This window comes from Rhamphochromis longiceps, linkage group LG9, assembly GCF_057381845.1.
Source record: "Rhamphochromis longiceps isolate RC_006_pf linkage group LG9, R_longiceps_female_GT1.1, whole genome shotgun sequence".
Classification (NCBI taxonomy): Eukaryota; Metazoa; Chordata; class Actinopteri; order Cichliformes; family Cichlidae; genus Rhamphochromis; species Rhamphochromis longiceps.
The window spans coordinates 1019791-1044743 of NC_140565.1; the positions used below are offsets into that span (position 1 = coordinate 1019791).

At 44.6% G+C, this 24953-nt stretch overlaps 1 protein-coding gene across 1 annotated transcript in view; it reads right to left on the minus strand.

Moving 5' to 3' along the window:
• Positions 1-24953, minus strand: part of reck (reversion-inducing-cysteine-rich protein with kazal motifs) — a 101361-nt gene that overhangs the window by 28549 nt on the left and 47859 nt on the right. Inside the window, exons 11-16 of the mRNA XM_085417964.1 lie at positions 14679-14891; positions 13594-13730; positions 12346-12489; positions 12078-12266; positions 5242-5364; positions 932-1103 (exon numbers count right to left, since the gene is read on the minus strand). Of these exons, the coding sequence (XP_085274090.1) occupies positions 932-1103; positions 5242-5364; positions 12078-12266; positions 12346-12489; positions 13594-13730; positions 14679-14891 (978 nt within the window). The remainder of the gene's footprint in view (positions 1-931; positions 1104-5241; positions 5365-12077; positions 12267-12345; positions 12490-13593; positions 13731-14678; positions 14892-24953) is intronic.

The following is a 24953-nucleotide window of genomic DNA, read 5'->3' on the forward strand; positions in this document are numbered from 1 at the left end:
GAGTCCTGCAGTTTGAGTCCTGCATTTGCAATATGTTTCGAAGTAATGTAAGGTACTGCATGACCCTGATGAAGGCCACAAGCCGAAACGCGTTGGTCTATTATTAAAGTTGTTCATCTTCCCTCAAGTGTTGCTGGAGTTCCTGTTTTGTGAATACTCATCAGTTTTCACAGTCAGTCATAGTTTGTTTATAGTTTCATGTTTGCAGCTGCCTTCAGCCTTAATAAAGGCTCACTTTGTGTTGAAACCAGCTATACCTCTCTGCATCTGCTTTTGGGCCCATTCACAAAATACCCCAGCGCAGCCCACCGTGACAACTTCCAACATGCACAAACATTTGACCACACAGCATGCAGTTAATTTGCATGAATATAATGTCTTCTAGTGGTGAAGCCGACCTAAAGACCACCCAAATAGTCGTCTGATAGGTGAGCCACAGTCTTGTTTAGCCTCCCTGTATTCTAAGCAGGTACAGAGGATGGCTTTATCAATCCTTAAAAATGGTTCCCATCCTCTAAGGGGTGAATTTCAGCTTCTTTCCTCAGGACGGAGGTTTCTATTTCCGAGATGCAGGACAAAGCGTTATAAAAATAGCTTTGTCCCTGTTGCTGTCACTGAATTAAATAGGAACTGTTTTTGATTCGAAATATTAAAATTACTATATATGTGCCACAGTGAGCTTTATATATTTACTAGGTATGTGTGTTTTTTTAAAGGGATGCCAAATGCTGTCATTTTTCTGTAAAGCAAATTTACCTTGTCTTTGGGTATAAATAAAGTTACCTTGACCTTGATAGAACCGACAAGAGAATCGATAAGGAATTGAATTGATAAGTGATGTTGATAATGGAATCAGAATTCCAAAATTCGTATCAATTCCCATCCCTAGTTGGGACAAGGACAGAGAGCAAGTAAAATGTACTGAACCCACCTCTGGTTTCTCTGGCAGGGTTTGCTGGCACATGGTTTACTGAGGTGGCACGGGCCAAAGACAAACTGACTGTCCTTGAATCCCATACATCGAGCAACGCAGGCACTGGGATATGTCCGCCCATTAGAGGCACACACTGGAACAAAGCGGTCCTGGCAGCTACAGGGAAGACCTAGGGGAGGGCAGAGGGAGACAGAAACCACTATTTCACTGAGAAGCGTGACTTATATACAACCAAGAGTTAACAGAAAGCTAAAAGAAACAATTTGCTTTAAGGAAAATAACCTGTTAGGGTTGTATTCTAACCCATCATACTCTCCAAAGTAGAGGCAAACATCTCAGAATACTGGGGTTTAGTTCTGTCCATGCCTTGCTTTTTAACCCACCGGATGCAATTTTAGCAATCTAATCATAAACCCATATCTCTTTTTTTTTCTTTCCTTTTTTTGTGTCCCGTTTGGATCTTTAGCATCAGAATTGTTGTCTTAAGGCCAAGAAAGATGCCAAGCGGATTTATTTTACCAAGTGGATCATCATGGCCTTGCCATATTGGTCCATTTGATTGACCTTTATTATAATTATGTATTTATTTTATTTTCAGTTCCTACAAACGGGACAGACATGACTGGGGGATAGGACAGGGAGAAAGAATGAAAGAAAGAGAGGGAGAGAAAGAAAACCAGAGGGGAGAAGAGACGGTGAGAAGGGGGGGAAGAAAGAAAGAAAAACAAACAAAACACCTGGATCACCTGTATGGAGAAAAATAAAAAACAGAAGAGAAAGCAAACAAAAAGAGCAACATAATAAAAACAGCACCATCACAATAAACTAGCTAGCAGTAGATAACAGTAGATACTAAATATTAAACGATATTGTGCAGCACGCAAGATAGACAGCGCACAATGTGCTTTGAGACAGCAGCCAAGAAAGCTGTAGTCCGCGTCTGTGAACACCCGTGTGTACACCTGTGTGCATACCTGTGTGGATCAGCATGCTTGTGTTCCAAAGGTTTGCGAACAGGCACACGCGGACACAGACGTGCATTCCCACCCCATATACACAACCAAATACTCGGCACTCACCCAACGTGTAGACAGACACAAATAGACACTGCACAGACAGTCGCACTCCCCAAACATACTCTATATCCCAGGTCCAGGTACCCCCGCCCTCAGAGGGGCAAGCCGCACCTAAACCCAGGAGATGTAACCCTTCTCTCTGGGGTGGAGGCAAGCGGACCACCTCCTTATCTGCAGTAGCAGGGAGGCCCCGCATCCCAGACCCCAGTCTGACGGCCAGCACCTCCTCCCAGCCCCCCAGCCCTGACGGCTAACAGAACCGGGGTGAGTGAAGACCTCAAACCTCCCTACGCCCGCTCATATGTAATGTTGCTGTGTGCTGTTCTAAAGTGCATTTAAAACTCAGGAGAGCATGGTACTAGCTTCCTCTCAGAGAGCAGCACAGCTCCTCCCGAAAACCCTTAGTGTCTACATGCATTTAAAATTGAGGGCAGGGCACCAGCGCCAGAGGTGGGTTGGAGTACACCGACCATCCTCTGGATGCTGTAAAATGTGCCCACCCCCAAGGCCCTATATGTATGTGTTATGTGAGAGTGTGAGTAATGTAGATGTCTAGGCTGCAGAATAAAATTGAGGCACAGGCAGCCAGAAGGGGACAGAGGGGGAGTGCCCCCCCTGCACCCTGGTGACATACCTGCACCCCAAGCCCTGCGTGTGTGGGTGGGTGTGGTAGAGCGGGAATAGGGAGGCAGCTGAGGATGGGGAGGGAAGAAAGGGAGGGGCAAGCGGCCCCTCCCTGGGGCCAGCTCCCCCGCTGACCCCAGTAGGCACCCTCACACTCTGGAACCCACCAGGGCAAGGGGGCCCAGGCCCATCCAGACCGGGGCCCGCAGCAGCAGCACCACCCAGCCCCACAGAGTCCGGGGCAGCCCACCCGACTCCACCCCAGAGAAAACTGCACCCACCCCATCATCCAATCATCTCCCAAATTACACAAGACAATAGACACCCAGGTTGAGTTCATTCTCCACCTCTCCTATATCTCTCCCCCACCTGCAGAGTGAGCTCCTGTAGTGAGGAGACCACCTGCAAAGATATGACAACCTCCCCACCAGTTAGAGAGCCCCCTGGTTGGGCCGATGCACCTGAGGTGCATGTCAAAAGTGAATGTCACTCAGTTTGGCTCTTGCAAATAATTAGTAATGTTCTTAAATGTTAAACACCTCTAAAAACAACCCTTATCTCTTTAATTATTTTGGTGAAAAGTGAATTTAATTCATGTTGAAATAAGGCTACAACATTACAATACTTTCCAGAAGCACTGTATCACACATTTATTGGGAATATATAGTCCAGGTATACCTGATGAAGTTCAGATGGAAATAAATGTTATAATTTTATAAATGTACAAGCAGTAAGTGAGGCAGTTCGTAGGAATTGTATTTAATTATTTTTATTGTCTTTTTTTCCTTCAAGCCACATGATGCCCATTCAGGTGTGCAGAATTTTTGTGGTGAAAAATAGTCAGAAGCCACAACAGTTATGAAGAGGCTTTTATAAGGCTGTAAATTGCAAACTTTTCAAGGCTAAAAAAGTGGTATTTTAAACCTTTGTTTAGTTTTGTGCTTTGACATCGGCTTCCTGTTGGGCTCTGGATGTTACTGCGTGGAATATTCTTGGACAAGTGTGATTTTTCTTTTCTTCAACACTGAATTTGGGGATAATCCATCGTACATGTCTAACATGTTTTAATAACCAACAAAAGCCACTTTTATCTCTTATATTTAATAAAATAATATTGCATTAACCTGCCTCTCTGTGAATCGCTACCATACCATGGTGGAGGGGTTTGTCTGTCCCACGGATCCCAGGGGGTATGTTGTCTGGGGGCTGGCAAATTGGTCCTGGGTGAGGGACCAGACAAAGAGCGATTCAGAAGACCCTTATGAGAAAAACATCGAGGGAACAGTTTACCCTGCCCTGGATAGGGTTACCGGGGCCCCGCCCTGGAGCCAGGCCTGGGGAGGGTGCCCGAGGGCGAGTGTCTGGTGGCCGGGCCTTAGTCCATGGGGCCCGGCCGGGCACAACCCGAAAAGGGGACATGGGCCCATTCTCCCGCAGGCCCACCACCCACAGGAGGCGCCATAGGGGTCGGGTGCATTGGAGGCCCTGGCGGACTGATCCCCGGCTGCCAAGACTGGCAATAGGGACATGGAATGTCACCTCTCTGGTGGGGAAGGAGCCTGAGTTAGTGCGTGAGGTTGAGAGGTACCGGCTAGATATAGTCGGGCTCACCTCTACGCATGGCTTGGGCTCTGGAACCAGTCTCCTGGAGAGGGGCTGGACTCTGTCTCAGTCTGGAGTTGCTCCTGGTGAGAGGCAGCGGGCTGGGGTGGGTATTCTAATATCCCCTCGGCTTTTTGCCGGTATATTAGGGTTCTTCCCGGTGGATGAGAGGGTTTGTTCCCTGTGCCTTAGGGTCGGGGAACGGGTCCTGACTGTCATCTGCGCTTATGCGCCGAGTGGCAGTTCAGAGTACCCAGCCTACTTAGAGTCTCTGGGTGGGGTGCTGGAAGGTGCTCCACCTGGAAACTCTGTTGTCTTTCTGGGAGACTTCAATGCTCACGTGGGTAACGACAGAGAGACCTGGAGGGGTGTGATTGGGAGGAATGGCCTCCCTGACATGAACCCAAGCAGTTCTTTGTTATTGGACTTCTGTGCAAATCACAGTTTGGCCATAACGAACACCATGTTCAAACATAAGAGTGTCCATAAGTGGACGTGGCAGCAGGACGCTCTAGGCCGCAGGTCGATGATCGATTTTGTAATTGTATCACCAGACCTGCGACCATATGTTCTGGACACTCGGGTAAAGAGAGGGGCTGAGCTGTCAACTGATCACCACCTGTGCAGCCATCCGGGAGTGGCTCAGAGTAGAGCTGCTGCTCCTCCACATCGAAAGGAGCCAGCTGAGGTGGTTCGGGCATCTGACAAGGATGCCTCCTGGGCGCCTCCTGGATGAGGTGTCCCAGGCATGTCCCACCGGGAGGAGGCCCCGGGGCAAACCCAGGACACGCTGGAGAGATTATATCTCTCGGCTGGCCTGGGAACGCCTTGGTGTTCCCCCGGATAAGCTGGAGGAGGTGGCTGGGGAGAGGGAGGTCTGGGCTTCTCTGCTTAGGCTGCTGCCCCCCCGACCCGGCCCCGGATAAAGCGGATGAGTATGGATGGATGGATGGATTAACCTGTAGTTCATTATCAGAAATGTCCAAACTCTATTGAAACACTAACCAGTAAAGTGTCGATGACTGTCATCTGTGTATCCAGAGCTGAGACACTCTTTAGTGGAGCAGACGGTCTCACCAGCAAAGCAGTAACAGTTGTGGCAGTCGGTCTTGAAAGACGTCCCATGGCCTGTCGGTAACACATATCGACCAAAAACATGTTAGAAAGTTGCTGAACTGAATGTGCAAGATTCATCGCTCAGATTTCACAGTGTAACCACAACCAGGAGTTCAGTTACATTAATAGTGTATCTGTAGTACCCATTGCTACCAGTGACACTTGGAATAAGTCAACAGCACTCACCAACTCATCACTGTGCTCAGACCGTAGACTGAAGTGCATTATTGTAGAGCTGGGCGATATAAGATTTTTTCATATCACGATATGTTTTTTTCATTTCAGGCGATAACGATATCTATCACGATATAAGCCAAATAACTATATTTGTAAGATTTAAATGTGCTGTTGCTCACAGGTAAAATGTGAAATAATCAGCAGCTTGTTTTTATTTAAATATTTATTTCCCATAATAAGTTCAACAGGGTAGATGTACTTAAGGAACATGAGACTTTTTCAGATAAATAAAGGCAAATATTGCAAACTACACAAAAGGCAGCCGCTAAAGCGTTTAAGTTTCAAAATAGAACAAATGAAACAGACTAAATTGTCAATTCCACTTAGAAACAAAATATTAATTCTAAAAATAAATCTTAGTTTGTTTTACAGAAGAACAGACGAAACTGACTAACTTTTGTCAATATCAAAGAGATTGAGCATGCACCAGTTTATTGTATTTCCAGACTTGCTTTTGGCACAATTTACAGTGCTCTGTTTTTTGTCAGACTTGAAATAGCCGAAATACTTTTACACTACGGAACTTCTGTGGCTCTTCCATTCGACAATCTCTCTGGCGTTGGAACCATCATCTGTTTTCTCTTCGGTAACCTTCGGTCACGCTCTCGGTTGATGTTTCTCTAGTCGGCGCACTCATTTCCTCCATTACCGGGCGGCACGGTGGCTGGCTGCTTCCCAAACAAATACACATGTGCGGCTTGGCACTTGTGCTGTACGTAACAAGTCACGTGACGTGACGCTGCGGCTGTGATTGGTTCGGCTCTGCGCTACTTAATTTGGATTGGCTGTTCTTTTTTTTTTTTTAAGAGGACAAGAGCGGCGAGGTCTATCGCAATAGTCTAATTTTTCTATCGAGAAAAAGTTATTTCGCAATACGTATCGTTATCGTTCTATCGCCCAGCTCTACATTATTGTAACCTTATGTTTGCATTCTAACGCGTTCAACACTGAACTTTGTATAGGTTAGTAACATTAACATGAATGACAATTAACACTGCTAATTAGTAGTAAGCAGACGTGGAAAGTAACTAAGTAAAAATATTTCATTACTGTACTTTAGCAGAATTTTCAGGTATGTGTACTTTACTTCAGTAGTTCTGATAACTTTGTACTTTTACTTCCTACATTTTCAAACAAATATCTGTACTTTGTAGTCCTTGGAGTACACATTGACAATAAACTGGACTGGGCTAAAAACACCACAGCACTTTACAGGAAGGGCCAGAGTCGTCTCTATTTTTTGAGGCGACTGAGGTCCTTCAACATCTGCCAGAAAATGCTCAGGATTTTCTATGAGTCTGTTGTGGCCAGTGCGATCCTCTATGCTGTTGCATGCTGGGGGAGCAGGCTGAGGGTCGCAGATGCCAACAGACTTAATAAACTGATCCGTAAGGCCAGCAATGTTGTGGGGATGGAGCTGGACTCCCTCAAGGTGGTGTCGGAGAGGCGGATGCTGTCCAAGATAAAGACAATGTTGGATAACACCTCCCACCCACTCCATGACATGCTGGTCAGTCACAGGAGCTCGTTCAGTGAGAGACTGAGATTACCGAAAAGCACCACTGAACGACACAGGAAATCATTCCTGCCTGTGGCCATCTCCCTGTACAACGCATCCACTTAACACACTGTTTGCTGCTACAACTACACATGCTATTTATTTATGAGTGACTTATGTATGTATGTATGTATGTATGTATATATATGTATATATTGTACTATTCTTAGTTAGTGTATTGTCTGTCTTGTCTTAATGTTGGTTTATAATGGAGCACTGTAACAAAAAATAATTTCCCCCAGGGATCAATAAAGTATTCTGATTCTGATTCTGATTACATTTTCAAAACAGGCTGGTTACCTTAGGCTTAATGAATTCTAAGTTATTATTTCGTTGCTGTGGGCCTTCATACATCGAACCGATTTGAGCCTAAACACCAGGGGATGTTGCATGAAAACAGATGACATGTGCCAAAGCCAGGGGTTAAAGTGGCAGTGTAGCTAGCCCTACAGAAGGCAAGCATAAAGTGACTGATGCTTTTTAAGTAGCAGGTCATTTCAAATGCAGCTTTTCTATCAGCAAACTCACAAACTGTTTGTGTTGTCTTCACAAGGAGAGAGAAGAATGAGGGCTAACTTTACTCAGAGATGAAGAAAAATAGGGTTAGCTTTAAAGGGCTGCTCAGTGGTATTTAATAAACTATAAATGCAAAGACTGCATGTAAGCCCTTGTTTTTAAATGGGTCTGTACATGTGACACTGATTTGTTTTGTTTCACAATATGAAAAAACTCAAACTGAGGCAGACTAACTGTTATTTAAAGGCTGCATGAAAATCCTCTGCAGGTTAGTGTCAGATAAACAGGTTAGTTCACTGCACTGTGATGGGTTCAAATTAAAGAACAGTGGCAGTGGGTTCATGGTCACAGTTAGCGTACATCATGTGCAGCAGAGATTCATATACATTTTAGCTGATGATGCTGATATTCATTCACTGAATTCCACCTTCATACCAACTTTATATGAACTAGAAAAAAGACAGGATAAACAGTGTACTGTGAGTGTACTGTGACCAGGTGTGCCATGGAAGACTATCTGGGTCCACCTGATTAGATTAGTAAGCGACTGGCATGAGTCACGGGAGGACAGTACATAGCAATAGATAAATATGTGAAAAAGTAGTCAGTCTGACCTTGGTCCTGGAGAAAACTCCGAGCTAGATGAAGGCCCTAGCATGAGCAGTGGTCAGGAGAAAGCACAAAAGGTACACTGGGGACAAACTGAGCCAATTCTGCTCTGACTGTTATGCAGGGAAATCTTATCAATGTCCTTTTTGTGATATTTTTGTTTGGTGGTGTGCCGTGGGATTTTTGTAATGTGAAATATCTACCGTGGCTCCAAAAGGTTGGAAAACACTGATGTAGAGGATGAACTCGTGAACCATCTGCTTCCACCTTGTTGAATTCAGGTGTGTACATCCACAGAGAGCAGTGAAGAAGAAAATCTACTGGAGCTCTTAATAAAAATAATTGTGAGTTATGATTCTTTCCCCACACTGAGCCACAACAACTGATTTTAGGGTTCCCCACCTGGTGAATTTAATTTTCCTTCTCTTTCTTCTGATTTAAGCTGAATCATTACGATAACACTGTGAGGCTCAGTTAGCTTCAAATGTCCTCCAAAGCTTATCTTTTGCTTTCTTACACTGAGCATATTTCAGAGTCTGTACTTTTTTACTTTTACTTGAGTAAAGAAGTTGAATGAGTACTTCAACTTTTACAGGAGTAATTTTTAACACTAGTATCTATACTTCTACTTAAATACAGAATATCCATACCTTTCCCAACTGTTAGTAAGTAATGTTACTGGGCCTGTGGAGGCAGTGGAGCTGCCAGAGACCAGCCGTAGTGAGACAGCTCCTTACACAACAGAACCAGCTTTGACCCTGATCAGATTTGCACCCTTTCTTTTAGATCCACTGTAGCCATGGAGGCAGTGGAAAGTAAAGATCTTGGCTCTATCAAAGGGATAGCAGCTACCCACTGGTACAGATATAAGGATTACTCCTAAGTCACAATCAAAACTCAAGAAGGAGAAGCCTTCACTGTTCACATCATCTCAGTGGATAGAAACACAAAGTTCATCGGAGTAGATACAAAGACTTTTGTTTTAGAACGTGCTCTGTGCACTGCAGAGGTTGGAAGCCTCAACACTGACGTTTACTGGAAACCTACACACAAAGACAAGTGTCTACTGTTTGACTACCACCAGGATCAGGACCCTGCAACTGCAGGAAGAAAACATTCCCTCTAAGGCAGAAGGGAAAGAAAAGGAACATGCTCTTAAAACATGTGGTTATATTAACTTGGATAAACACAAAGAAACTCAAAGTTTTTCCTCAGCACATCCCATTGCACTTCAGACTCACTCCCAGTTAAAAACTGGTTTTTCTCAAACTCCCACACAAGCTAAGCAGCAAACTGTAATCTGTGTGTGGCAGGGGTGTGGTCTTTAGCTCTGCTGCAGTGGGACGGTGGTGCAGTGGGTTCAAAGGGCAGTGCCATGGAGGCTGAGGGCCAGGTGGAGGTAGTCAGGCTGATAATCTCTCTTCCCTTTTTAGTGTCACCGGGGACAGAGACAAGAGAGAATTGTGGGTTCAGCTGAAAAGCTGACCATGCCAGAGATGTTTGGTGCTGAACCATTCTGTGTGTGTGCGCCTAAATAAAAGTGGCAAAACAGCCAATTAATGCCCGTCGGGATTGAACCATTCACAGTGGTGCCCAAATCCAGGCTCGATGTCCAGCCCTTAGTCCACGCAGCTGGTTCAGCTGCTGGCTCAAATGCTGATGCACCGTGAGCAAGCTTAGCGGCAGACGCAGGTGTTGGAGAGGGTGGATGGAGCCACCCCGATGCACCGGATGGCGGAGGGCAACAACCTGCAGGTCTTTTTGGAGACCTTCCAGGCCACAGCAGAGGCATGTCAGTGGCTTGCCACTGAGTAGGCGCGGTGGCTGCTTCCACTGCTGTCTGGAGGGTCTCCCACGGCGTCTCTGAGCCTACCACCAACGTACCGAGGTAGCTTTAGGGAAATTCACAGCGCTGTGCTGGATCGTTTGGGCCTCTCCTCGAAGTATCATTAACTGCAGTTCTGGGCCAGTCAGATGATGGGGAGGACTGTGGAGGGGCTGCCAGGGGATATGCCACGATGAGAGTGGAGACTGCAGTCACGCTAGCAGAGGAGCACCTGGCCATGGGGGCAGAGGGAGCATGGAGTAGCAGCCCGCCGGCCACCAGCACTGCAACACACATACACATCCATTCTTGGTCACACCATGGGTTGGCAATAATGACTATGAAGTCAACATCGGCAGGGGAAGAGCCACACAGGTATATCACCTCAACCTCCTTAGAGGATGGCGAGAGGCTGAAATCACTTCTCCAATGAGCCTGGTGAAGGACAGAGATGAATTGAACTGAACATAAACAGCAAATTGTTCAGAAGGAATTGGCAGAGATGCTGAAAATGGGAGTAATAGAAGAGTCACACAGAGCTTGGTGTAGCCCCATAGTTCTGGTCATGAAGAAAGGTGGGTCTATATGGTTCTGTGTCGTCTACCTACAAGGTGGACAAGGTGTCACGGTTTGATGCCTACCCCATGCCCCGGCTTGATGAACTCCTGGACTGGTTAGGCACCACTCAATTTTTTACGACACTGGATTTAACCAAGGGCTATTGGCAGATTCCCTTGTCTGCAGAGTCCAAGGAAAATCATTCTCCACTCTGCACGGTTTGTACCAATTTGTCTCTCTTCCATTTGGCTTGTTCAGAGCCCCTGCCACTGTCCAGTGCCTCACGGACCAGGTGCTGGCGCCGCCTGCACCTGGTCACACCTGCTGCATATTCTGCTGCCTACCGGGCTGATGTGATCATCCACAGGAACACCTGGGCAGAGCATGTGCAGAGGGTGGGCACGGTCCTGCATTCCCTGAGGCAGGCAGGGCTCACGGCCAACCCAAAGAAGTGCGCAGTTGGACTGAGGGAGGTACAGTATCTGGGGTACCACTTGGGAGGCAGGCAGGCGCATCCACAGGCGGAGAAGACAGCCACCATTGGATCCTGCCCGTGCCCCAAGACCAAAAAGTAGGTGAGGTGGTTCCTGGGGCTGGCTGGGTACTATCGCCGGTTCGTGTCCGTGTTTGTGTCCAAGATAATTATTTAGTGTCGCCAGAGATTGGAGACAAGAAAGAAGTGTGGGGTCAGCTGAAAAGCTGACCATGCCAGAGATATTTGGTCGAACCATTTTGTGCAAGAGTGTGTGTGTCTGAATTAAATGAAAACAGCCAATTAACGCCATGCCGGGTCTGAATCGTTCACACCATGCAGTGCAGCACAGAATGCTCAGACCTCTACAATGGAGAAACCAAACAGCTGCTCCATAAACGTATGGCAGAACATAGAAGAGCCACCTCTGACAGGACAAGAGTCAGCTGTACATCTGCACTTAAAAGATACAGGCGAGGATGCTAATGTTCACATTTTGGACCAGAGGAGAGAGAGGCCATCTATGTTGTTGTAAGCCACCTCCTCTGTTGAACGACAGTCACTGAACAGAAGGGTGGGTAATGACACCAACTGTCAGCCACCTACGGTGCAGTCTTCAGATCCCTTCATCAGGCCTCCAGCTCACCTTGAAAGAGTTTGCAGCCAAGTATGAGGAGGCAGGAATGAGAATTAGCAATGCATCAAGATAATTATTGTTGAACTTCTTAAAATTGGGAGATATGTAATAGAAATGGCAGTTAATGCAGTATTTCTGTTAAATCCCATGAATGAAAGGTGAAAGCCTGCACTTCAAAAACATCTGGATTGTTTGATTTAAAATCTTCTTTCCTCGTATGCAGAGGCAAAATTACTAAAAGAATTGCTTCATTGTCCAAATGCTTAAAAACTAACTGTATACTATAAGAATTGTATGTCTTTAAGAGTCCTACTCTTCCTCTGTCCTCCTACTATGCAGGGCTTGCTGGTGTCCATGCAGGGCATCTCCACACAGTTCTCCAGTCGCCCACTGGGACCACAGCTGCACACCTCGAAGCAAACCGTAGGATCAGTGCGCGTAGGCACTTGGATACGAGCATCCTGTTGCACCAAGAACTCAGAGGCTTCACCCATTTTGCAGCCTGAAAACATAAAAACAGACTTCAGCCTCTTGAATGTGAATAATGTGAAGCTGCAGAAACGGACTGTAGTTTGTCTTACCTGGCACACAGAGGTATGGCTGACAGTTTAGCTCATCGAGGCAGCCCTTCCTGTTCACCTGGCATATGTGGTTGCTTGGACAGGGGTTAGGATTGCATGGATGGATAACCTCCTTAACAGTGTTGCTGCCTAGGGAGCTGGGTGCTTAATGGTGTGTGGAAAAGCAAAGTACCATTAATGCTTTCTGTTTTTAAGAATGTGAATATGTGTTTTCAAAAGAAAAGTCTCATCAGGAGAAAAGAGACCTAATGCAAATCTACTATGAATTCTAATACGTAGCATATAGAGGCTCGATGTCCAGCCCTTAGTCCTATGTAATGGAAAGACAGTTCCAGCTGAGCCTGACTCTGTCTTTCCATTAAATAGGACACATGTGCTTATTGATCAGATCATTCAGTAACTTCAAATATAATAAGTGTTGGGACAACTGTTGTTGTAAAAAAGGTCTACATGAACTTCAAATTAAAAGCTGAAACTATTAGAGACCATTTTTGGCATGAACTGGATGCTCTAACATCCATGATTTGGGACTAGGAGCCAAAGACTGACAAAACAACTACAGAAAATTGCTGCACATTCTACTGTGCATGTGTATAATGTATGCTTTTTTATTGTATAAAGCAACGCGTGAATCTATTTACATTTGTACCATATCATCAAAACTAGCCTTAAGCTGAAGGTAATTAAAGAAAAAAAAAGCAACTCAGTCATCTTGGCTACTGGTAACGTCAGGGGCACAGACGCTTGTGTTTTAGGCATCATTTCTGTTAAGAATAACTGAACTACACCATTAGCTTGGCTAATGTTCCCAGTGTGCAGACAAACAATAACAATAATTAAAATAATAATAATAATGATAATAACTCTTTCAGTTTCTTGTTTTCAGTGCATTACCTTGGCAACAGGAAACAGCGACACAGAAAATGTCAAACACTAGTGACTGTAATCAGTGAAAGGCCCATTTTGAAACCACTGAGCATTGGATCGGGATGATAATATTTCTTTAAGTCTGCTGTGTTACAAGCAGCAACGTGTTTGCTAAAATGTTATTCAAAACAACATTGTAGGATGTACTGTATCCACCAGCTTCTGAGCATCTGTGCTCTGCTGCCCTCTAGTGGCAAACTCAATTGATTTTTCAAAAGTTTTTCTTTTGTTATTGAATTACAAGACTGCATCTGTTTCATTTACAGCTGATCCCTTCTGTTTCTGTATAATGCAAACAAACGCTGGAGTAACCTGACTCACTAAGGTATCTGTAGAGAGGGATGCAGTGTTCAGGGTCATCAATAGGCGACAGGAGCTCACAGATCCTCTCTGGTGTTTGTCCTTCGTGAAAACGTTTTGTATCTCCACACTGGGTCAGGATATCCACACAATCTGATCTGAAGACAGATAAAACAAATAGAACAGCTGGTACGTACAAGACAAGAAAAGACAACAATACTTTATTTGTTCGAGATTTTAAAATGATTTAGTTAAAGTCAGTAAAAACATTCTAAATAAACTAAAATATGTGTGAAGTTTGCATGTTCTTCCCGTGCTTGCCTGGGTTCCCTCTGGCTTCCTCCCACAATCCAAACACATTCAGTTAGTGGGGTTAGGTCAATCTAAACTGAATCTGAGTGAGTGTGAATGGTTTTATTTCTCTCTGTGTTCGCCCTTCATTAGGCTACCTGTCCCCGCCTCTTGCCCTATGGTAGCTGGGGTAGGCTACAGCCCCCCGCGACCCTGATAAGGATAAGTGGAAGAGAATGGATGGATGACAAGAGGAATATCCCAAGGTAACACTGAACCCGAATTCTAAATAAAATAAAGTGGGTACAAGTTTAAACAAAATACAAAGTAACAATGCTGTGTAACATTTTTTTCTTGTCACATCAGCTGATGGCCTCCAGCTTGCACTGAGGTGGTTCACAGCCAAGCTGAAGTGGCAGATATCACATTTAGTGCCTTTAATACTGAAGCCATGGTTTTTTTGGCCAGAAGGGGGAGTCGTTCCCACTCTGGGGTCGGGATGAGTTGCTGCCCCAAGGAGAGGATAATAAAAGTATCTCAGGGGCAGAGGGGAGTGGGAGAAGGACAGACGAACTAGTGTCACGTCTGCTGTGATGCAGAGTGTTAATCAATTTACAAAGCAGGTAACAGCTGACGGCACGCCACACACACAGCCGCCATCTTTATTCAACACAGGTGCGAAAGGGTGAGGGGTTAAGTCATTGAGGACTCACATTCGTTTCTTATTGGTTGTATTATGACAGAGCTTTACATTCATTATAGATATAACAGAGAGAAGTACAACAACAGTCATGTGAAGGTGAGAGGAGACCTACTTGCATATAACGCTCCCTCTGGACCTGCTGTGGCAGGGTTTGATCTGCAGGGCGCAGGCCACAGCCTTCCACATGTGGGGCTGACACTTCCTAATGTCCAGCACAGGGATGTTCATGAAGGGCATCTTAATTGTACCATTAGACCACAGCTTGATGTCATTCATGGCACCCTGGTCTGACTGGATGTTACAGCTGCGAAACAGCTCCGTCGGCCTGTGGACAGACACAGAAACACAACAGGAAGTCAATGAGCTGTTCAGCGGTGCACGTGCAGCAGCTCCCACAGAGGGAGCCAGAGATCCTCTGAGAAACGTCACACAGGTTTTCCCTTCTTGACCACATCAGGAATTGTCTGTGGAGTCTGATTGGTGGGTTTAGTCTCAAGTGAGTCAGCTAATTGGTGGTTTAAAATACCGACGGTTCCACAGGGAAGGTTCTGGGTGTGGTTCTATCACTCTGTGTGTGTGGGGATTCTGTAACCATCATGGCCAACTTAGGTTTGACTTCCAAAGCAAAACTAAATGTGGTAATGCACGGGGTCAGGCTAACAGGAGCTTAGTCCATGCAGGAGTGCAGCAGTACAGAGTCAGGCTTTTCCATCGTTTTCTGACAGAGTTCTCTGAGAGGAATTTATTCTTAATGTGGCAAATATCAGTGGAAGTCTGCACTGTGGTTGCTGCGTAAAAGAGTGCAGTTTGAAATCTCCACAGGTACTGATACAGCTCTGCTGCTGTGGACGGCCAGCATCTCCTGGGTCTTCCCCTATCAGCCTCTGCGTCTCATTATTGCAGTGTCACATCCTGACACACACACACACACACGCACACAGAGTAAAATAGTGTTTTTTCTGTGTGTGTGTGTACCTCCCTGTGTGTGTTGGTGCTGTGTACAGAAGCAGCATTCCTCTCTTTTTCTGTCTCCCGTTTCCTTTTCCTGTTTCTCTGCTTTCTTCTCTTATCTTTCATCAGTCTGGCGTTGACCCCGCCTGCTCCAGCATAACATCCACAAGACAATAATATGAATAAAAAAATAAAACAAAAGCATAAACCAGAAAAAAGCCTCCTAGCCTCTACCACTGCGCCTACACTGGTTGAACTACCTTCCTGATATTTATACTTATTGCTGTGAGTAAAAGACAGGCTGCAAAGTGTTATAAAAGTGTTATAGTGCCTTTTCTAGTGCTGTTATATTTTTAAATAAAAAAGAGGTTCAGATACAGCCACTTAAAATGTCTAGCTGCTCTGTGTCAGGTCCACGATGGAGCTTGGGGGTGTTGCACACTCACAATCACCCACAAAAAAAAAAACAGTTATGGTGGGGGGAAGAGAGTATTGACAGGTGTCCTTATCCTGCAGATGAAATAGGTAGCCAACTGACATGTCAGGCTGTGTCAGGGCTATCTGACCAACAAGGAGAGTGATGGAGTGCTGGTGGTCTGGCCTCCACAGTCACCTGACCAGTGGAGATGGTTTGGGATGAGATGGAGCGCACAGTGAAGGCAAAAGGACCAACAAGTGCTCAGCATCTCTGGGAACTCCTTCCAGACTGTTGGAAACCATTTCAGGTGACGACTCATGAAGCTCATGGAGAGAACGCCAAGAGTGAGCAAAGCAGGAATCAAAGCAAAGGCTGGATGTTACAAAGAATCTCAAATATCAAACGTTCTGAGTTAATTCATACTTTTTTGTTTGTGTTCATTCATAGTTTTGATGCCTTCAGTGAGAATCTACAATGTAAACAGTCATGAAAATAAAGAAGAACCATTAAATGAGAAGGTGTGTCCAAACGTTTGTGCTTACAGACTGATCACATGTGCGACACACCAAAACAAGTTTAAAGGATCTATGATGTCATTGATACCAGTGAAGAACAAAACCGTAACAGCTAATTATAGACCCATATGCCCAAAATATGTTGATCGGAAAATACTGTCAAAAACTCTTAGCAGTGAGGTTAGAGAAGCTGGTAATTATTCATGAGATCAGGTTTCACGCAGAACAGGTCTGCAGCTGGTAACACGAGGACGGCCTGGAAGAGCTGCTGCCGTGTCTGTAGATGCCACCGAGCCGCACCTTAGTTAGACTGGAAATGAATAAAAATGCATCGTATGTTTTAAATTAAATGAACTGATACTTTAAAAGCAACGTATATATTTAATTAATTATTACAAGTTTTAATGAATTCATGACACAACAAATTATTTAATGATGAACTTGATTTATTTTGGCAGTCATGGCCCTCCATAATACTATCGTGGGAGCTAGGACTTGTGCTCAGTTCAGCCCAGTTTGCAGTGGACAGTCTGCTGCCAACCTTACTAAACCGTGATTCATTAAATCTTCTCCCAGCTGCAGAAATACAGTCATGCACGACTTTTAGTCACAAAAATGAAAATGCACCAACAGTAATTACTGCCAGCAGCAGAAACAAATGGTGTTGCACTGGTGCAGCCCACTACGTCTCAGTCTTCCTACATTTAGTCTACAATACAAACTATCCAGCTGTGGCTGCTTGGCTCCTCTATCCTATGGAAGTGCAGTATGACAACGTGGGAAGGTATTTCTGTTATGTTTGTATTTGTCAGGCTGTCAATAACAACATCTGGACAGCCATACTTGGATATGCAAAATAAAGTAAAACATCCAAAAGTTTGGATCACCAGTAAAACCAATGAAATACTTTTTTTGTATCTAGTATTTATAAACATATAAAATCACTTGGAAATAACTTTTCATCATGTACTTCCTGTTTTTGAAACGCTCTGTGTGTGGGCTTCACAACAGGAGACACTGTGTACAAATAACACACACTATACTGCAAACACACATATGAACCTGAGCGACAGCCTGTTCTTACTCAAACTTAAGAAACAAATGAAGCTAAAAACGTCTTTTTTATATTTTCATGTTATTAATTACATAATTATTCAGTTTAAATTGAAGGGGACCTTTAAGTCAGAAGCTATGTTTCTTGAATTCTCCCAGAGTGGCCCCATTTCACTTCATCCACCATCCCATTCACACACCACTGTGTGTCTGTCTATACATACATTTATGTCTCCATTTCAGAACCCACAGGGTCTATTTATACACATTTTCTTTCATACAAGAACTCAGAAGCTCAAACTGCAGAGGAGGCTGTTCTACGTGGACCACACTCAGCAGTTTAACAGAGGTAAAGCGCTGCCTGAGGACATGCTCTCCCACACTACTGTGGAATAATCTCACTGGCTTACACCACTGATGGTGGCTCTTTGCCTCAAGTTCAACACGGTCCACTCAGTTCCTGCCCGAATGTGAAAATGACCCAGATACCATGACAGGACGTTTCTTTCTTGACCCTTTACTCCCAGTCACATTTATGGCAGCAGTTAATAAGTTGCTTAGTTAACTAATAATTAATTAACTCATTTAGTTAGACAATATTCTGTGGTTATCTGATTTTTAACAAAACAGCGAACACGTGGCCAGGACATGGCCTCCATCGTGCACCAAGGTCTTTCTATTCTACTTCTGGTAACTGGAGGGGAGTTTGTTTGGTGCTCTTATACAACTGATAAAACAGATTATTTGACATCAGTTTATTGATTATCCATCTGCTCGATCCCTGACCGCCTCAGTCTGCACACCAAGTATACTAGGGCATCATACTAACCCCAGGTTGTTGTCTGAGGCACTTTGAAAAAAGTGCATGTATGGATGAGGCGAGTTGTTTCTACTCTAACTGAGCACCCAAGAGCTATAGAGATTGACAGACCACGTGACTTTCGCGCATTGCATGCCGGGAACTCGTGGCAAAACAATCCAAGTACTTGCATCAAATGCAAGCATTTGCAGCACCGCAAAACGTTCATTCTCCGGTTCCAATACCTTCTTGTTTTTTCTTTGCCCCCCAATAAGTTATGTACAAAACGAAGGAGAACAATGCCGGTCCGTACAAAGACAGACTTGATGAAAAGACAAAGAAAAGATACGAGGAAAAAATCAAAGGAGTGAAAGGGTCAGACCCTCACGAGCACACAGAGGGACAAAAGATGTTAGCGTGCTGCCCAACTTTCACCACGCTCATATTTATAATCATACGGTTCTTGGAGTGAGTGCACACACTCATGAAGTTTAGTAACTTCAGGTCACTGCAACAAGCCCAGGTACAGTTTACCGACGGATGGGTGCAGGACCTTGAAATGCACCGTGTAGAAAGTAAAGACCATCGTACGTATCATAAGTTTACCAGTCTCACAAATCGTCGTCATAAATACACATTAGTTAACAGTTTATTAATATAACCTTTGAGCTCAACGGTAATTAATTAGTAGTGGAAATAATTTCTGGTAGCATCACAGAAATGTAGCAGTGACAATAATATTGTATGCTGTAATCGCACTGGGCAATTAGTGATACAAAACAACTGTTTTATCCTGTGAATAAAAGTATATGTTTTTATCAATGTACCATAATAACAGAAGCGAAACGCAATATTGTGTCAGGACAATTCACTATTTATGCACAATAAACAAAGGAGCATAGCGCGACAATTTCTGTTCAGCGCCAGACTTGCTTGTAACCTATATCACCAATTATGTTAAGAAAAATGACGCATTAACTACAACAGCAGACTGACCTTCGTGTAAATGCTTGGAGCAGACTAACCTGTGAGCTGGAGTGTTCTGGGACGTTATATTTGGTCTTTGAATGGCTGCAATCCAGTCGCCTCTTTGTTACTTCGGAAACACGGCTCGAACAATTTCTCTTCAACGACGTAATCTGATAACAACCGATCTCTTTACCCGTCGGCTTCCCGTGGCTGTCATGTGACCGGCTATTGCAGTTAATAACACAACAGCTTCTTGACATTTTTTGTGTTTCTTTTTATCGCTGTGTAACTGATTTCAATTGAAAGCCTGCGTGCGCTAGTACCTCTTGCCACGAGTTCCCAGAATCCTTTGCGGTTTTACCCCTGAGTGACGTCACATTTTCAATCTCTATATAAGAACCAGTCCTAACAAACCCTTGTGTGTCAGTGGCAGCTGAACTTCATTCAACCATGGCCTGCAATGACTTTGCCAAATTCTTCACAGAAAAATATCCAAAAGATTGGACAAGCAATTGGTACATCAACAGCAGATCCAGGATATGTACTGTGTCCACCGAAAAACTGTTTAAACACCATGAAACAGTTTCACCTGATTAACAGCAAAGACCTGGAGGACATCTTAGGTCAACTGAACTCCTCCTCTTGCTGTTTAGATGTCCTGCCAACAAGTTTTTTCAAAAAGGTCTCAAAGACTTTAGAGTCAGACCTGTTACAGATCGTCAACTTTTCTTTAATGTCAGCTGTGTTTCCAGAACCACTAAAAACTGCTGTAATCAAATCTATACTGAAAAAGGACAATCTTGACAAGACACAAATGAACAACTACAGGCCGATCTCAAATCTCCCGTTTTTAAGTAAGATCATTGAAAAAGCAGTTTCTCAACAGCTCAGTTACTTCTTAAACAGAATAACTGCTACGATGCCTTCCAGTCAGGTTTTAGACAGAACCACAGCACTGAAACCGCTCTGACCAAAGTGTTTAATGACATATGTCTGAACACAGACAGTGGAAAAATGTCAGTCCTAGTTTTACTGGATCTCAGTGCAGCATTTGATACAGTTGACCACAACATATTACTCAAACAACTGGAGAACTGGGCAGGTCTTTCAGGAACTGTACTAAACTGGTTCAAAACATACGTAGAAAACAGGAAATACTTTGTATCAATAGGTAACTTCACATCTGAGCAGACAAGTATCACATGTGGAGTTCCCCAAGGTTCCATCTTGGGACCCCTTCTGTTTAACATCTACATGCTCCCACTGGCACAGATTATAAACAACAACAAAATAAACTACCACAGCTATGCAGATGACACACAAATATATATCACAATGTCACCAGGAGACCGAGGCCCTGTACAGGCTCTTGGTAAATGCATCGAGGAAATCAATGACTGGTTGTGCCACAATTTTCTCCAGCTAAACAAAAACAAAACTGAGGTAATAGTCTTTGGCGCCAAAGAAAAACGATTACAGGTCACCAGAGAACTTCAATCTATACACCTAAAAACCACAAACCAGGCGAGAAATTTGGGTGTAGTGATGGATGCAGACCTAAACTTAGAAAAACACATTAAGACAATAACAAAGTCAGCTTACTATCACCTCAAGAATATATCAAGGATAAAAGATCTGATGTCTCAACAGGACCTGGAAAAACTAGTCCATGCATTCATCTTTAGTAGGCTTGATTACTGTAACAGCATCTTTACAGGTCTACCTAAAAAATCAGTCAGACAACTACAGCTCATTCAGAACTCTGCTGCTCGAGTCCTCACTAAGACCAAAACAGTGGACCACATCAGTCCAGCTCTGAGGTCTTTACACTGGCTGCCTGTCCGTCAGAGGATAGACTTTAAAGTTCTGATGCTGGCCTATAAAGCTCTGAATGGTTTAGGACCAAAATACATCAATGACCTCCTGACCCAGTATGAACCTTCCAGATCCCTCAGGTCATCTGGATCCGGTCTTTTATCAGTTCCCAGAGTCAGAACCAGACACGGAGAAGCTGCATTCAGCTTTTATGCTCCTTATATCTGGAACAAACTCCCAGAAAGCCTCAGATCAGCTGAAACACTCAGTTTATTTAAATCCAGGTTGAAGACTCACCTGTTCTCAGCTGCATTTGAATAAAGCACCAAATCCACACTTTTAAGCTTAAATTTCAAAACTTACACTAACTACTGATCTTATCTAGGGATGGGTACCGGTGTCCGGTGCCATGATGGCACCGGTTCTGACATAAACGGTAGTAACCAGACCGAAAAGCAGCGCACATTTCGGTGCTTTATTTCGGTGCTTTTTTTTTCCTGAGCTGTGATACACTTCTAGCCAATAATTTTACGTTTCCGAGGATAGTAGGCGGGGCCAGGTACGTACGTTCTTTTAGAGCAGAGCTACAGATTAAAATGCCCAAGGCGAAAAGTCTGGCTGTACTTCACAGCAAAATATGCAAACTCAGCAGCCTGCAACAAGTGCTTTAAGCTGATACTGTGATACTGTCAAAGGAGGTAACACCTCAAATCCGATGAAACACCTGGCGACGCATAGCGTTTTTTTTAAAAAGCCCAGAAATGTGCCGTATTTGATAGCTTGCTGCGAGACCTCACACCGAGCGCATCTACTGTGCGTGGGTTGCCTGTTATCTGACCCGGAGTTAGCAATATCCCCCAAAAACCCCGAAGAGGAGAGTCCTGGCCCCTAGCCCTGCCAGTGTATCAGAAATGATGAGCATGATGATGCAGCAGCAGCCGTTCTTCTCTGCGTGAGTAGCTTAATGTTGTTCGTGTGTAATTTACGTTGAGTAGGCTAACCACGTTATTAAGATAAGATAAGATAAGATAACCTTTATTAGTCCCACACGTGGGAAATTTGTTTTGTCACAGCAGGAAGTGGACAGTGCAAAAGTTATGAGGCAAAAATTAGAATACAATAAGAATAAATACAGTACACAACTGTACAGAATAGAATAAAATACTATATACAGTAGAATAAAATAAAATAAATATACAATAAGATAAAAATAGAATACAAATACAAATACTATATACAACTGAGTAAAAATACAACGATGACAGAAAGGATTATTGCACTTAGTATTATTGCATATGTATGGATGTGTGTGCTTGATCAGTTAAAGTCTTTATTATGGAGTCTGACAGCAGTGGGGAGGAAAGACCTGCGAAATCTCTCCGTCCCACACCGTGGGTGCCGCAGTCTCCCACTGAAGGAGCTGCTCAGTGCTGTCACAGTCTGCTGCATGGGGTGGGAGACGTTGTCCAACAGGGATGACAGCTTAGCCGCCGTTCTCCTGTCACTCACCACCTCCACTGGGTCCAGAGGGCATCCTAGAACAGAGCTGGCCCTTCGGATCACCCTGTTCAGTCTCTTCCTGTCCCCAGCAGAGATGCTGCCGCCCCAGCAGACCACGCCATAAAAGATAGCAGAAGCCACCACAGAGTCATAGAAGGTCTTCAGGAGTGGGCCCTCCACTCCAAACGACCTGAGTCTCCGCAGCAGGTACAGCCTGCTCTGCCCTTTCCTGTAGAGGGCGTCTGAGTTATGAGTCCAGTCCAGTCTATTGTTCAGATGAACACCAAGGTACCTGTAGCTGTCCACAGCCTCAATGTCCATACCTTGGATGTTCAGTGGTTGCAGTGGAGAATGCTTGTGCCTGCGGAAGTCTACCACCAGTTCCTTGGTTTTACTGGCGTTGATCTGGAGGTAGTTCAGCTGGCACCAGTCCACAAAGTCTTGGGTCAGTTCTCTGTACTCCCTGTTGTCCCCATCAGTGATGAGGCCGACTATTGCAGAGTCATCAGAGAACTTCTGCAGGAAGCACTGGGTGGAATTGTGGGAGAAGTCTGCAGTGTAGATGGTGAAGAGGAACGGAGCCAGAACCGTTCCCTGTGGGGCCCCCGTACTGCAGACGACCCTGTCCGACACACAGCCCTGAGTCCTCACATACTGTGGTCGGTCGGTGAGGTAGTCCAGGATCCAGGTAGTGAGGTGATGGTCCACTCCAGAGTTCACCAGCTTGTCCTTTAGAACCGAGGGAAGAATGGTGTTGAAGGCACTGGAGAAATCAAAGAACATGATTCTCACAGTGCTTCCAGCGGTCTCCAGGTGAGCGAGGGAACGATGTAGGAGGTGAATGACGGCATCATCCGCTCCAATGCCAGGCTGGTAGGCAAACTGAAGTGGGTCCAGTGATGAGCTTATTAGGCGCCGAAGCTGAGCCAGGACCAACCGCTCCAGGGTCTTCATCAGGTGGGATGTCAGAGCCACCGGCCTGTAGCTGTTGAGGTCCTTGGGGCTTGAAGTCTTTGGCACTGGTACAACACAGGAGGTTTTCCAGAGCTGTGGGACTCTTCCCAACCTCAGGCTCAGGTTGAAGAGGTGCTCCATCACCCCACACAGTTGGTCCGCGCAGGACCTGACGACCCTCGAGCTGATGCCATCTGGACCCGCTGCCTTCTTGCCATTAATCCTCCTCAGTTCCCTCCTAACCTGGGTGGTTGAGAGAGACAGGCTGGAGCCTTGTGTTGAGTGTGTATTGGATGCTGTTGTTGGGGGTGGGGGGGAGTGAGCAGGGTGAGTAGAGGAGGTGTGAAGTGTCTGAGGTGGAACAGCAGCAGCCGTTCTTCTCTGCGTGAGTAGCTTAATGTTGTTCGTGTGTAATTTACGTTGAGTAGGCTAACCACGTTATTACATTAATGCACGTAAGGTGAACTAGCAAACATCATCATAGCTACATGCGGCTGTCTTCTTGTTTGATGGCAGATACTCCCTTCACCCTGGCCAAAAAGGCTAAAATGACCAAAGAAAAAGTGGAAAACAGTTAAACATGAGAGGTTTTGGATAAAGTTTGTGTTTTTTCCATTGTTTAAGCACTGCTTCCAGCCAAGAGTGATACCATATTTGCCCTATAGCTGCAGAAAAGGCTAACATTGTTATCTTTTTACAAAAAACCAGCTGAACATGAGAGGTTTTTGGACCAATTTTGTGTTCTCCATTCTTTAAGCACCGGTTTGAGCACCGTTTGAGCACCGGCACCGTTTCAAAAGTACCGATTTGGCACCGGTATCGGATAAAACCTAAACGATACCCATCCCTAATCTTATCTATTTCTGATTTTATCTGTTTTGATTTTATATACTGTTTTGTTTGTTTGTTAATTAGTTTTTGTTTGCTTGTTTTAATCAATTTTAAATCATGCTTTTTATTTGTTTTTGTTTCTAATGTCTCTGTAAAGCACTTTGAATCACCTTGTTGTTGAATTGTGCTATACAAATAAACTTGCCTTGCCTAAAGTGTGATTTATGTGGCTGTCCTGAAATGATGATGATGATGATGAAGTGTCCTTTAGGTTTACTGGACAGTAACTGTTTCTCTCTTTGAATGTGTACATTTGATGTTATACGTCCTCTCAGTATTTCTAAAGCTGCGTCCACAGTTTGGCCTAATGACCTCAGAACAAATAAACTCTTGTTCACACACACACACAGATTTTGCAAACAATGGCAGGTGATGTAATAACTGGAGGGACTGGGAAGGGCTGATGGCTGGCTGTTAAGCGGTGGCCAAATTTGAGCTTCGCATCCACACAGGAACCAGAGTCCTCCACAGAGCCACACTGTTCACTTCAATAGCAGTTGGAATAAAATACACTGTAGCACA